The sequence below is a fragment of the Uloborus diversus genome, chromosome 2 (genome assembly GCF_026930045.1).
Source record: "Uloborus diversus isolate 005 chromosome 2, Udiv.v.3.1, whole genome shotgun sequence".
In the NCBI taxonomy this organism is placed as follows: Eukaryota; Metazoa; Arthropoda; class Arachnida; order Araneae; family Uloboridae; genus Uloborus; species Uloborus diversus.
This window is the reverse complement of record NC_072732.1, coordinates 44,224,640-44,240,247: the sequence shown is the minus strand read 5'-3', so window position 1 is coordinate 44,240,247 and position 15,608 is coordinate 44,224,640. Positions and strand designations below refer to the sequence as shown.

General features: G+C 34.0%; 1 protein-coding gene across 1 annotated transcript in view; it reads left to right on the top strand.

The window, feature by feature from the left end:
- LOC129235265 (methylcytosine dioxygenase tet3-like) overlaps positions 1-15,608 on the top strand; it is a 77,144-nt gene that overhangs the window by 19,692 nt on the left and 41,844 nt on the right. The window contains exon 2 of the mRNA XM_054868978.1: positions 3,078-4,444. Coding sequence (XP_054724953.1) covers positions 3,089-4,444 — 1,356 coding nt within the window. The 5' untranslated portion in view covers positions 3,078-3,088. The remainder of the gene's footprint in view (positions 1-3,077; positions 4,445-15,608) is intronic.

Below are 15,608 nucleotides of genomic sequence, written 5' to 3'. Positions count from 1 at the left end.
TTTTAATTTCGCCACTGCACATCAAAACAAACTCGGGTGCAAGTTTTAAAAGGGTTTTTCTGCTCAATGTTTCTGATAATTTTGAACTCTATTTTTTACGACTATTTTTTGTATTTCCGAGAACACTTGCATGCCCCTCCTCCCACTCCCTTAATTTCTGAAATGAAACTCTAGTTGTAGTTCTTAGTTGTTTAAAACTAACACCCTTCATTCAATTAGAGATTTTTTTTTCAAGTTTCATCTATTGTTTAGGAAGAATTTAGAGTATTAATGCAAGAAATTGATTAAAGACGTTTTGAATGGTTGACATAATTCGGAAATCAAAGGGACTTACGAATTTTTTCTTCGGAAGTGCTGAAGTAGATTCAGAAACTCTTCCGAGGAGTTGGTGGTAGCGGTTCTGTACTTAAAAAATGAGGCCGAAGTTGGGACCGAAGTTTAATGTTGTTACTCCAAAATCAGAGGGTGATCCCTCTAACCCAGCCTCGTCGTTTCAAGCATTTCTTAAATATTTAGCGATTATTTATTTTGGTCACGAAATGTCATTTTGCGTATTTCTTATACTAGTTTCGCCTATATTTCGTAATGCGCCATCTTTTTTGCATCATTAATAGCGATCGATTTTTTTTCTGTTGTAAGTAACTATTTTTATGTATTTATATAAAATCAATGAATAAGTTATTTTTGTTTTCATCATATTTTTAATAATATGTTATAGAAAAGTTTCAAGGATTTTCTATTATGCAATTTTTTAAATTTCAGAAAATTATTGTTAAATTGAAAAATTTAATTTGAACTTGTTTGTAGTGCTTTATAAAAGATTAAATATTCAAATTGTTCAATATTAAGTGTGCAAACATCAGATCAAGTAGCATATGTATTCCGTTATTAACTTGGTGTAAATATTGAGTTTATTTATTGTAGCTGCATTTTAAGAACCTCGCTCTTTTCATGGCTATTTCTTTTTTCTGCAAAATTTATGTCACTGTTATAGCTTTTATGAAAAATGCAAACTTTTCTATTCATAAATTTTAAACAAGTATAAAAATATTCCTATAATGATTTAATATTGTTATTTATCTGCTACCTTTTTTGTTTAATTTGATGACTAAAAAATGTCTACGTGCAATCTTTCCACTTTAATTCCGTAATTTGTTGACGGTTTCATAGTTTTATTCTTTCTTTTTTTTTTTTTGAATGATTAGAAAAAATAATTTAATGTTTTCTAACTATGTTTAGTGAACCTAATCCATACATTATTACAATATTACTGAAATCTTAGTTATATGTTCAATTAAAAAAAACAAATCAATGGGTTATAGATTGTACGTAGTACGATCCAAAAGTTCGGGGGACAAGCTGTATAAAACCTTACCCAGAATAGTTTACATTACCGAAACACATCCACCTTCAAAAGGTCACCTTGAAGGACTATGTACTACTTCTGCCAGTGTTCATATAACTTTTGGAAACACTCCTGGAAGCCATTTTTTGCTACCTTCTGTGATGCAGCTTTATCTTCTTCTGAGGGAAGAAAGCGGCGTCCATGCAAATGTTTTTTTGCTGGGAATCAGGTAAAAGTCACACTGAGCTAAGTCCGACGAAATGTTATGTTATCTGTTTGTCATATCAGAGTATTGACCAATCGAACCGTGCATCCTCAACATGAAAATCGCCTTCTTACCCACGATGAAATTAAATCATCAACGCAAGAGACCTTACAGGAGGTTGCGATAAATGTTTTCCAGGAGTCCTTCTAAAAGCTATACGAACGTTGGCTAAATTGCATAGTCGTTCAAGGTGTCGTTTGTAGATAGATGTACTTCTGTAATGTGAACTATTCAGGGTAAGTTTTTATACAACTTGTCCTTGAACTTTTAGACGCATACTACGTACGTATGAGTTTTCAACTTACTATTTCATAGCGTTTTTCAGTGACGCAAGTTCACACGCATGAAGACATCACAAGAAAATTTGCGATAATTAACTACACACACACAGAGACACACACACGCCTACGTGTATGCACAGGTCTACGCACACACAAGCCTACACATGCATGCGTGCCTACACACACACACACAACTATACACACGTAACCGCCTGGGAGAAGGGGCAGGTTTGGGGGGACAGGAGCAATTTCTAGAAACAATAACTCCAATGAGTAGGGTCCTGTCGCAACTCGTGATTGCGAAAAACATAATTTGAATTAGAAATATCAGAATTCAAATTAATTTTTTTTAACTTTTTTTTTTGCCATCGGCCAACAGCATCGGCCATCGGCAATCGGCCATGGGGGGAAAACAATTGGCCATCGGCCATCTTTGAACAATCGGCCAACAATCGGCATCGGCCCATCAGCCAAAAAATGCCATCGGTCGAGCCCTAAATGAAACAAGAATCGGACCTTAGACTTGATATCTGCCGCATTACGAAAGGATCATTTGGGAAACGCAACCTGCAGTTCTTTTCTTCAGTAAAGTCAACATCGTTGCTGTGTTGGTAATATGTTTCTTTACTAAGCTTTTCAATCCCTGAAGGGAATTGCCACAAAACCTGGACATATCGCAGCATCCCTCGGCAGTTCTTGCGGCACCTAGTTTGAGAACCCTCGCCATGAACAATCGAGATTCTACTGTATTACATAAATGTTAAGGTTTAGAAATGTGTTATACTCTGTGGTTTGTTATAAGAAGTGGTGTTGTTCTGAATACTCTTTTAAAATTAATTGCTTTTACACAATCATGCGTATTTTTAGTGTAAATAGCCATATTACTGTATGCAGAATCAAATATTGGTACTATTTTTTTTTTAAATTTTACTTCTAAAGATTAAATTTTATTTTCTTCATGACTTATCAATTTAATAATTCAGCATCATAATCTTACACTTCCACAAAAGTTTATCTTTTCTTTCTTTTTTTGAAACATTGCTAGTATACCAGCATATGCACTATGCACTACACAATTTATGATGAATTGTTTTGTAGATTGATCAAAGGAATAGAGTTTTTTCACAATATGTGACCTTACAAAGACTATTTCGAGATAATAAACTTTAATTTTTGTTTTTTTTAGCACTTCATATTATGAGTATGAATGATAAAAACAGGCATGTGTCTGTTCCACAACCCTTGCCTGCCAGTTATGGTCCTCCAGTTCCTCCAGTTGGACCTGGTCCAGGTCAAGGTCCATGTGTGGGACAGCAGCCATGGATGCCTAATGCTATCCATCCTGCACCTTATCACATGCCTCATCAAGGTTATCCACCAGGCTATAAGAATAGCAGCTCTCCAATTCGTGCATCTGCATATCCTCCGTCAATGCATCATGGCGGGTATATCCAACGTTACCCACCGTATGACTCACAGTGCCAAAGTTTTCCATTCAATAAAGTTCATGAAGGTCCAACTCGTCCACCCAACCCAACTTCATATTCCATAGTAAGGCATTTTAATTCCCAACCCTCCTATAATGAAACACACAAAGATCATCATATTTCAAAAAATTCCATAGATGTGTTTCCACAAAGTAAGAGTCCTCACCCCGGTCAAAACTCTACCATCAAAGAAAAGAACAATATCCAGACTCTAGAAAAAAATGGTAGGGAAGAGATGCTATCTTCCCCATCCGAAGGAAAAAGTGATTCAGAAACTAACAATACTACAACAGAATCTTGTCCAGATGATACCAGATCTCCAACAAGTTGTGATAAGCAAGAAAGTTTCTGTGTTGATAAAAGCAACAGCTCCACTAAGTCAGTCGGTGATTCAAACTCTCATGTGGATTTAGAATCTCATGCAAAGAAGTGTAAAACAAATAATAGTGAAAATAACTCTGAGCATGATAGCCAAACATTTTCTTCCATTTCAAGTAGCAATAACCACAATAAGAAAGAAAACTCTACTATTCATCCTTCATACGAAATGAGGGTTCATAATCCAACTTATCAACTTGGTGATAATATGTATGGTATGTTTCCAGAAGGAGACAGACGTATGCATGCAAATAATATACAACATAATCCAAACATTGCATTAAATCCACATCATGCAAATGAATCTATGCATTATGGATATAGAGTTTCACAACGCAGCACTTTGAGTGATGTTGATAAACTATCCGATCTAGATTTCTCGGAAAAAAGCAATACTTCTGAAAATGTCTTCCAAGTTCCTTCAATTTCTTCCACGACTCCACCAAAGATTTTCCCACCTATACCACCTTCTCCTATATCTGAGTCGTGGGAGGATACGAAATATTATGCCCCACAAGAAGACATGGATTCCGAAAAGGTCCCGCGAAAGAAGAGGAAAAGATGTGGTGAATGCCCTGGCTGCTTACAGAAGCAGAATTGTGGAAGATGTGGACCATGTAGAAGTGTACGCAGTCACCAGATATGCAAAATGAGGAAGTGTGAATCTCTTAAGACCAAGAAAGAAAAGGTCAGTAATTCATTTTCTTATCAGTATTCACTATTTATCAATGAGTTCAAACTTAAATTAAGCAGTCTGTTATTGAACATGTGGTTGTAAAATTTTTGAATAAGGAATGTCTAAATTATCACTTTTATTCTTTAAGAAAGTTTGAAAAATTATATCAAGGTATTGAAAGGTGTTAAATTTACTGATGTAAAAATTTAAGTAATAAATGTAAAAGCCTAATTCATTTAAATTGCTGAAAATTAAATAGTGATAATTGTTTTCTGATATTCAATGCAAATTATAAGTTGCATTTGACTGTGTTGCATTTGAAGTGTTGAATAAGGAACATTTTATCTTTTAATAGTTAATAAGCTTGGAGATGAACACATAACATCCAATTAGAAATCTCTCTGGTGTGCATATTTTAATGTTTAAGAACCATTTTTAAGGTCTAAAGAAATGCTCAATGTTTTCTTTTCTTTTTTTTTTCCAACTTACAGCAAAATTGTTGGTTCTAATTTACATCATTATTACAAACAAGCATTTATGGTACCAGTAGCTTTGTTATTGTTTTGAGCTGTCAATGATAGTGTTAAAAGGATTAACTATTAATTAATACTAAGCCGGCACAAATAGATATGCTAACTTCATTTAAATTTCTCCAAGATCTCAAGGTTTGGCAATGGAAACAATAAAAAGAGAAGTATCATTTTTTTGAGCAATATCTTGTGTTGCATTTGAATTCTAAAAATAAAAATGTCAGTTACTGTTGGCAATGTTTTCTTATAAATAGAGTTAAGGGAGAAAAAAGAGGTAGAACATCAATAATAATTTAGAGTTTTTAATCAAGTAACAAAATAACTAGCATGCATAATTACAAGTATTATAAAGAAACTATTTTCATGTTATACAGAAGCTTGGTGAGGAATCATTAGTACTATGTTTTTGTGCTTGGTCATCTGACTTTACAAATAAAATAAACATCTTAACAAAGTCCTCAGCAAGAGGGAAGAGGGTTCATCAGTATTTAAACCACTAGAAGCGAAAATGAACTAGTTTATACATTCAGGTCTGGTTCAGCCACTCTCATTTCTGAGGACAGGAAAGTTTTGTACTTGTACTGAAACAAAAGGGTATTGTCAGGCTGTTGCCAAAACAAAAGGCTTGAAGAGTTAGATGAATTTGGTGGCCCCTTATTTTTTTTTTCAAACGTATACTTACAGCACGCACCCATGCAGGTGAGAGAAACAGAAATCCAGAATATTGTTTTGGGTGGAGCGGAAAGGTGATTAAAAAAAAAAACAAAAGAAAGGATTTATTTTTTAACAAGGCAGTCACAAGATCAGAAAACAGGGAATGGGGGATCGAGTAGCCACTCAGTTTTTTTTTTAATTAGCTAACCAGAACAGATCCTAGCTATTAATTTGAGATGGGGGGGGGAGAGGTCTTTATTAGCATATAAGCACACAAATCAGAATAATTGCATTTTATGTGCAGAGAAAGAACACCAGAGACTCTTCAGTTGAAATAGGTAGAAACTGATACCCTAAAACCAAAATTTCAGAAAATCTTTGAGAATGTTGGTGGGATCAGGGGCATTGTTTTGGGTGGGGAGGGGGGATGCTGCAGCCCCATAGACCCTCTTTTGGATTAGCCATTGAAGAGAGCAGATCAAGCTTTTCTGGTTTAACACTAGAAAGACAACGTTTTCCATATACCTCAGGAAGACTAGCAGCGGTCATTTTGACTGCTATACTTAAAAGATCGAAAATTATTTATTTTCGGGATTTTTAATTATAGAAAAGATTGGTTTCAATATCCCAAAAATTGATTCATTTTAATCATAATCAGTCTCAGGCAGTTTTGTTTTTTAATTTTACGTTCGATCGAGTGAAATACACATGCTTTACATAATTGGTATTGAGAAAAAGTAAAACTGTACAAAAAAGAGGAACTTATCCTGTCGTGTAATAACTAACAAGTATTATCAACCATGCATGTGTTTGTGTACAAAATTACCTAAATATTGCAATATATCATACATTACTATCTTTTACTGTATTTAGAAATGCTTATTGTTATCACTGTGCCTGTATATGAGCCATAAACAGTATTTTTTTTTTTTTGCAATCAGCACAAATCTTCTTAAATTTATTTTCGCATTGTTCCATTTGACTCTGTTTTAACCATTTTTGTGAGGTAGATACTTTATTATGTGTAGCAAAATTGAGCAGTGGATGTGATTTGCAGAAAATGGAGAGTTCTGTTTTTGAATTTTTATGTTTTTTTTTTTTTTTTGGTGTCGGTTCCTTTTAGTTTTACTGGTTTCTATATCTTGTGCATCAGTTTTCATTAGCCAGGTTTCTTCTGATTCTGATCTGAAGAACAGTCTTTTTTTTGCATATCTAGGTTCCAAAAAATGTACGCAACAATTTGATGAAAGCAAGTTATTTTCATCGTCTGGAACATATTCCTCTCAGATAAGTCAGATTGTTCATCCGAACGAGAATATGTTTTAGATAAACTAGATACAGTTTCAAGAATTCATGTACTGATAAGCTTTTCAATGAATCCTACATTCAAGTGCTATTGCTAAAAACTGTTTGTGTGAATATGAAGTAACTGATCACTTCAATATCATCCATGGAAAAAAAGGTCAATGTTTCAAGAAAATCATATGTTTCTGCACACAAAGGAATTCCAGCACAAATTTTTGGAATCCACCTGTTTATATTTACTTCTTTTCAGACCCAAAATAATTTCAAGTGTCCACTCACATGCTTTTCAAATTTACCTTTCTCAACATTTCACCCTGTGCAAATAGCAGAAAAATGAAACCACGCGACCAGCATGTGTTTCGCATTTTCTTAACAGTTCTAAGAATTAAACCTGAGCAGCAGGAGTTACTCAAGCTCAAAAGAACATTACTCACCCTGACAACCAACAATAGTTCAAAGTACACACATCTTATATCAGAAAAAAGAAGAAAACCGATGCACAAAGAAAGGTTCATTTAGTGGTCAAAATGACCGTAGTCAGTCTTTCTAGGTATAAGCATCCATAGCGACTATAATAATAGGCCTACAGAACTAAAATTTACTGTTGTAAGATCTTAATACATAGTTAGGAAAAGTCAATGAAGGAAAAGGAGTTACAAAATTAAACACATTAAATATGAGCATTTGAAATCTGCGGTCAAAATGACCACTTCCGTCTTTATAGTGTTAAGGGGGGAGGGACATTATTAGGATATGAATAAACAACTTAAGGTAATTGCCCAGACCACGAGTCAAGATAAAATGAAAAAAAATTACTTGAGTGCTGCCTGAATTTTATGCAGCCGATCGTTGAGCATTCAGTCTGCAGTGCGCTTAAAGGATTTGAGGGAGGGGGAGATAGCAGTTCGAGTTGCAAAATTTTCTGAAAATTACTGCGGAAGCTCTGCAGAATTTCTGCAAATATCTTCAAAATAAGAATGTAATTTCACAGAAGTTCTGCACGATTTCTGCAGATTTCTGCCAATACGTCAAGTTTTCAGTGGAATTAGCGTCATTTGTGAGAACCTGGGAATTTTAAATTTACTTCTAATTTGAATAGTCGACAAACATTTGCCAGAACTTTTGCAAAATGTTTTGTATTGTTTCAGAATTTTAGAAAACCTACTGAATTTTTGCTGAAATCTGCAAAAAAATTGTCATTTTTGATTGACCCCACTTTTTGCCTCTTTACCCGCTCTGGCAGACCAATTGTTCAATGATAAATGCTGTCTCCGACAAAAATTTTCTATGTACTGTATGGAGGCAGCAGCAGATACAGACTATATTTTCTTGCATGTAATTCATGGATTATCTGTTAAAAAAGTGAAAAGTTAATGAGGTGTGGATTATCTGATTTTTTTCTCAACACCGACACGTTAATATATTTACAGTAAGTAAGATTCACCGATAGAGACTGTACGCTGCTTGAATGTTGTTTATTTTAATAACTTGAATGTTCTTCCGTTGCCTGCGTGTTGCTTATTTTATATTGCTTGAATGTTACTCTTACGTGATTCAGGCCAGGTAAAATAAACAACAATACAGTAAAGGAGGAACTCTTCATTTGCACAAGATTAGACTGTTTGCTCCCTTGCTTTAACTCTTTTTCTTTTAAGTAATTAGGGTACTATACTCACGATTTCAAGAAGAAATCATTATTTTTTAAATTAATTTTGATTATACCTTAAAAGTTATTACTTCTTCACGTTTTTAATTTAGTTGCTAAAATTATATGCAAAATCTTTTTTTCTTTTTACATCGTGCGGATTATACAACGCCGCTGATGATCTACATAGATTTTTTTTCTTCAGGCAGATTTTTGGACCTGCGGATTAAATGCCATCTACAGATAATACGCAGGAAATTATACAAAAAAGAAAAAAATGGGGGAGTGGGAGATAAAAGAAATCTGAGGTGTGGGGCGTAATTAACTGATCAATAATCCGCAACTGTTGCAAATTTTTATTTTAAGGTTCTTTTCAAAAGAAATTTAGGTCTTTTCCCATCTTCTTCTTTGTTTTTTTAATTAAAATTATTTTGCTTATTACTTCGTGCATTCTTTTCTTCTACTTAATAATAAGAAATGTTTTTTGAAAAACATTCTACTCAGCCTGAGGGGGAGGGGGTGGCACAAACCTCGGAAATTGCTCAAAATTGCAGTTCTAAAAAGGCAGTTACACTAGTCAACACCAAAAATGCATCAGGCCCAAAAGTAGCTATTTCCGAAGTATTTTGCCTCGCTAAACACGAAAACTGCCATAAAGATTAGCTCTAGTTTTCAAGATACTGAGCCAACTACGGTTGTGAAATCTTTTATAACGCTTTCTTTTCCTGGCAGATAATATCACCCCCCATGGGACTGACTGTCTTCTTAACTTCAACCCCTATTTGGGATAGAAAATCTCACTACATAAAACTGAAATGGACTTTAGGAAATTTAAATTCTGGGAAGAGAAATGCCCAAAATCAGCCTCTAGTAGTTCCACCCACTTCAGCTTAAACTCCATGCACCTTCTGCTAGGAATAATGAGGAACTCTGAAAGCTGTGAACAAAGATGGTTTTCTGATACATTAGAGGAAAATTTCCAAGATATATTGAAACTAAGGTTAAGGAGTGAGGTTTTAATGGTCCTTCAAATATGTGCAGTTATGAAAATCGCTGTTTTTGAAAAAAAAAAAAATGTGAAAGGGTAGAAAAAAACCCACATAGGAAGCCTTTAAGTATTAAAGGCTAAATTATTGCAAGTATTTCTAAGCAGCAGAGAAGACGTGAACTAAAAACATTTGGTCAAAAAATCCCTACCGAAGTTCTGAGACCATTAATGAATGATATATGTCTCTGAAACTCTATTTTTTCACTTCGTCCACGATGTTTTGCTTAAAAACTGCGAAGCTATGAGCAATGGGCATGAGGAAAGGTTTTGCCAAGATATCTTATTTACAATGGAACACACATATAAGGGTCATTGGGATGAGTTAATATTGGTCACTAAATGCTGCCGAACTATTACAAGAGACGTGCCTCCTTTAACATGCAAAACACAATCGAAAGTGAAGCGTTTACAGCAATAGACCAAAAGCAACCACTGCTCTTGGAAAAATAAACATTGTTTAATACAGGACCTATTTAATAACATTTTTTCCATAGGGGTTTTTTTTTTCCTTTTAATCTTACCTTCAAATCAATGTGTGATTTTTGTGCATTTTTCTCCAGTGGACTTTTGTGTATCTTGAAAACAAGAGCTAAATAAAAAAAAAATCCGCTACCATATTCGTTTTTCTCGACCCAAAATTAGTAGGAATTGACTATTTAAAACCAGGATGCAGATAAAAAGTTGTTTTTTGTTGACTAGTGTTATAGGCCACGTTTGATGACATTCGAGAAAGGGATGATATGGTTTGGAATTCTGCAACAAAAATTCTTTGTAATTGAATTTCTAATAGACAATTTTTGGCTACATATGGTGACTAGGAATTCGCTTCATGACCCCCCCCCCCCCTTCTTCTCCTTAGCTACGTACCTCTAAGCTTTTATTCATTTGAAATAAAAATGTTGTGAGAAACCCTTTCCGAGTTTATCTTTGACAATATCATTTGACTGTTTTAGATAGTGAACTTTGCATGATCTAAATTCTATATGTTTTTTGTGCGATGTGGGTGTTATTAGCATCCAAGTTCTAAACCCAGGCTCAGATGCTGACAACATCCCCTTTCTTTAGATTTTAAATTTCCATCCTCTGTGTCTTTTATCTTTTATATGTGAAGGAAACTGTCCAAAAAGTTATGCATTTTAAGTAATGTTACTTCTAACTTGTGTTTATGAATCCACGCATCCACCCTCCCCCCAGGCCCGTCATTTCGTGATTTTCCGGGGTGGGGGGAGAGGGGGCAAAAGGAATATTTTCAATGAATTTTATAGGGGAACAAACATTAAAATACATGAATAATTGTAGTATGCTTTTTAAATCCAGGGATCCACGCCCAAATGACGGGCCTGCCCCCCTCCCCTTACGAGGAAGTAGAACGGGGTCAATACTAGATTTTTATTTGTTTGAAATTCTTTTAAATATACCAATTTCCATGGCTCCAATAAAAAACTGAATTCATATTTTGAAGTAATACCTTAGGTTACTTTTTCCATTATATTTTTGTATGAAACGATGTGGTGATATTTTGAATTAAATCCTCACATAAATAATAGCCAATAATCGAGTAACCCGCGAGTTTCAACAATGAAACTCGCGCCACGGCATGATGATTTGATAATGTTTAACATGCAGGGAAAGGCTTTATTGTGACAAGGCTGAACTCGATCCAGTAACTTAACTGTTTTATTTACTGGTAAGACAGTCATTTTAGGGGAATGGGAGAATCAAAAAAATGGTTGAAAATTCATGCTATCCACTTGAGTTTTGGGTTAATCCACCGGAGTTAGGGTTAAACTTTCAAATATGAAAATATCATCAAACAGGGAATTGTTTCGTTTAAATGTAGAAGAGGTGAATCAATTTTCACCCGTCATACCTTTCGGGCGACTTTCTAGTCCATATAAATAAAATAGAGAATATCATATGTGTGTGTGTATGTTCTCTATACAAATCCACAGTTTTCGTTGGATCTCGACCAAATTTGGCAGGGAGGTACTTGGGCACTCGAGAAGGAACGTATGGAGTTTTTCGAACGCCAAAAAAGAGTCGAACCGTTCGAATTTTAATTTTAGGGCCCGAGAACGGCATTAAATGGCTCTTTCTACCCCAAATAATTATCCGATCAGTTCAATTTTAACGGCATTCGAAAGCCCACGAAAAATACCTGTAGAATTCATTCACTTCCTTTGAATTTCAAAAAAAAAAAAAAAAAAAAGGCTGTAAATTTCATATCGGAAAACTATTGTTTACACGATCGCATTTTAAATTAGGGTTCAGAAGGTTGCCACTTCTTTTTTCTTGGCTGTGACTAAATAAAAATTTTGTTTTTGTTTTGAGGGTAAAAATTTCCTTTTTGATTACTATTTGGTGATTTATTACTTTTTTTTTAGGATTTTAGTTGCATTTAATTTATTCGGGAATTTTGGGTTTGCCATTTTCTTTCTTTAAGAATGATTATTTTGACGGGAAATTTTACAGTATTTTTTTCTTCTCTAATTGAAGCCCGATTGTTGAACATGCGTCACTTGACATAACTTTTGTTTTCGAGGCAGACAGTGCAAATCCGGGGAATGCAGCTAGAAAATTTTAAAATCAGAATCATAAATATGTCGGCGGCGCCTATAAAAGCTATCATGTTTATTTATCCTTATTTGTTTTAAACCGAGAACCAAGGCTTGCACGGGTTTCCATAAAGTGCCGAATATTTTTTTTTCTTTGTTAATAGAATGTTTGAATTGCCAATTTCGATAACTTTTTTAGTTTGACTTGAATAAGTTGAACCTTAACAATGTTTACCGCTTTTTGGAGTAATAAGGAAGGGTAATTGGCGCTGAGTTTTGGGTGTAGTAGTATTGTATAAGTTCTGTTAATTCGAATCCGCGCATACAGCACGTCCCGTTTTCACTGAACTCTCCATAAAAGGTAAATATTGTCAAGGTCATAGCTCAATTTTTCCGAGACGCACTATAATGCATATTCTCAGACATGGACATGCCTTAAATTTTGGGTTGCAATTTCTTTTTAAACTTCTTAAAAATAAAAAAAACCTAAACATTGCAAAGGTTTTTTTTTTTTTTTTCCATCAAATGCCCTCTTTTCCAAAAACACGGGTGTCACCCTCTACCACTTTGGCGATATATCTATACATATGGTAAAATAAGTTTGCTTGTGTGTGTGCATGACGCGCATTCCTAAACTCATCCCGCGAAAAGTATAAAAGCGTCTATTCTAAAATTTAAGTTAGTAAAAGAAAAATTTTGCCTTCTTTAAAATAAAAAAAAGTTTTAAAAAATACGCAATAATATTTTTTTTTTTTTCACATTTTTTTAAATACAGAACACGACGCGAGCTGTACGCTATGCCGGCTGAGTTCCGAACCTCGTTACGTGATTTAACTGAAATCATTTGCTTTCTCTTCACTATTTTTTATTTTACGTTCAGGGATTTCATTTCTTTATTCTTCCAACTATTTTTTTTCCGGCAAATTTTGCTATATTTATTTTTGCTTTTTTTCCCCCTTGACGTTTTGCTGTATTTATTTTTGTGCGAATTTTAATTCAATAAAAGCAGTGTTTTTTTTTCTGCACACATTAACGTTACATATTTAATTTAATAACAACAGTGAGTTTTTTTTAATCTTTTGCTAAACGCTACTTTTTGCACACTACGGGGTAACTTTTTTTTTTTTTTTTTTTGCATGCTGTTTTATTTAAATAAATAAAGCCCACAGTTTTTTGAATGATCATTGTTTTTGTCAGAGATTGGTGGTTAGATTAATTAAATAGAAAGATAAATATTGAATGGTCAAAAAATGTTTTTTTCGAATTGATACTTATATACATGGAAAAAGATTGTTAATTACCAATAGAGGTAGGTATGCATAGATCGTATAGATATATAGATAAAAATAGAGGTCGATATAGCAGATGAACACTAAGAAATAGACAGGCCCGTCATTTAAGGAACTTCAATGGGGAGGGGGTCAATAGCTCCCCCTCCCTTCCCTACCATCACTTTGGAAAAGTAATGCTGTCACAAAACAATGGAAGTGCTTTTTGTTATTTTCTGACAAAATTTGCATTAATAGTGCGCTCTTTGCCTCCCCCTCCCCTTTAGAAAAATTTCAAACGATGGAACTAGAGATAGATCTAGAAAATATTTTATTCAAATTAATATTGGCACAGTAAGATATAGATTGATGAATACCGCTGCCCAATGTATTTAAGCAGCCGCCGAAGGCGTCAACCTTGGCGGAAAATAGCGAAGGATAATATTGATATAGAGAGATATAAATTGATTAATATCACCGCTAAATTTATTTAAGCAGCCGCCTTGGCGTAAAAAGGCGAACCAGCTGGTCGCCGCAGACGGCTCGATAAAAATAAAATTAAAATAGTCTTAAGAATAAAATAAAAATTACCATTTTTTCGGAACATTTTTCTTGCGAAGTGAGCTAGGATCAGTAATTTTCGGAAGGTTGTCCGAGCGGACAGGAAATGAAGCCCTCGAATCAAAAAAAGGAAAAAAAAAAAGAGAAAGAACGAAAGTTATATAGCAGAAAAACTAAAAGGGCAACTGACATAAACTTCAAACTTAAGTACGATTGCAAAAATTTTTTTAGCAAAAAATGAAAAGAATAAATTTTCCTTCGACAGCCAGTTCTTTAGAAAGTTTTTATACATTGTGTGTCCAAATGAAAATGTTGATGTTTGTAGATTATTATTCTTTCTTCTGTCAACTTTTCATGCAATTCAGAATCCGTAATACTCTTAAGAAAAGTACTCTTTCGAATGCTTCATGTTTTTATGCTACTCATAAATTAGACATTTCAGAATGCGTGAGTAAAGGATGGAGTTAAAGTTAAAATGCTCTTTTCTCTGGGAAACACGACGAAAAATGACAGCCACCGAGATTGGATTTGCTATGATTTATTATTTTTCATATCTGAAAAAAATAAATAAATGAATAAATAAAAAGTGGTTCAAGATAATGCACGTAGATAAAAAAAAAAAAAAGAAGGGCAAGTAGGAGCATAAAAATAAGGTCAACGGCCCAACCGCTCCACACACACACACACAGCAATAAAATTTCTTAGCCACCTCAGCATTTTAAGAACGATCGATTTTCTTTTCCCTTCGCAAAGATGAAACGAAGGTAGGAAGAACTGAAAGCAAATACATTAAGAATGCAAGCCGTGTTTGCGTCATTCTGTCTATCTTTCTCTCCCCAGCTTTCTGGGAAAATTCAGTTTTCTCATCAAGATCCCTTAGTTTCCCAAATGCTTAGTATGCGAAACGGGATGATTTTTCATCTTAATAGGGGTTAAACACAAATTATACCATGCGTTGTGTTGTCGTTCTGATTTAATTTTTAAAGCTATGCTTCGTATGGGTCGTTGTGACGGCCGGAGTGAATTGAAAAATATAAACAAATAATAAATAAAATAAAACCGTCATAAAAAAAGCCTTTCTTTGGTCGAGCGAGTTCTATTCTGAAAATTCGTAATTTTTATACGCATTTAATATGTTTTTAGTGCGCTGAATCAATAAAATTAATTTCGATTAGATAGGACTCAGCGATCCGGAAACAATTAAGTTTTTGCTAAATTTAAACGATTTTTTTAAATTTTTTTTGTATAGGTATGTTGTACGAATGTGTAGGAATGGTAAATAGTTTCGATAAATTGAACTGTATTAACTGAAATTTAATTCGATTTGTTGTTTCAATATACCCTCAAAGCTTAGGTTTTTCAATGACCCTTAGTTAAAACATAGCTTCTGTTGGCTAGTCCCGCGACTGCTAATTCGAAGAAAAAAAAAAAAAGATTTATTTTCAAAATGAAAATATAATCATCGAATTCACACTGTATCAGATAAGCAATATTTCAGTTATTTTACTAAGTAACAAGTCATTGGGATCAAAGATTGATTATTAGTATTTTAGTTATTGGTCAAATAAAAACAATTTTTAGACCAAAATATTACATATTAGTTTTTCTCT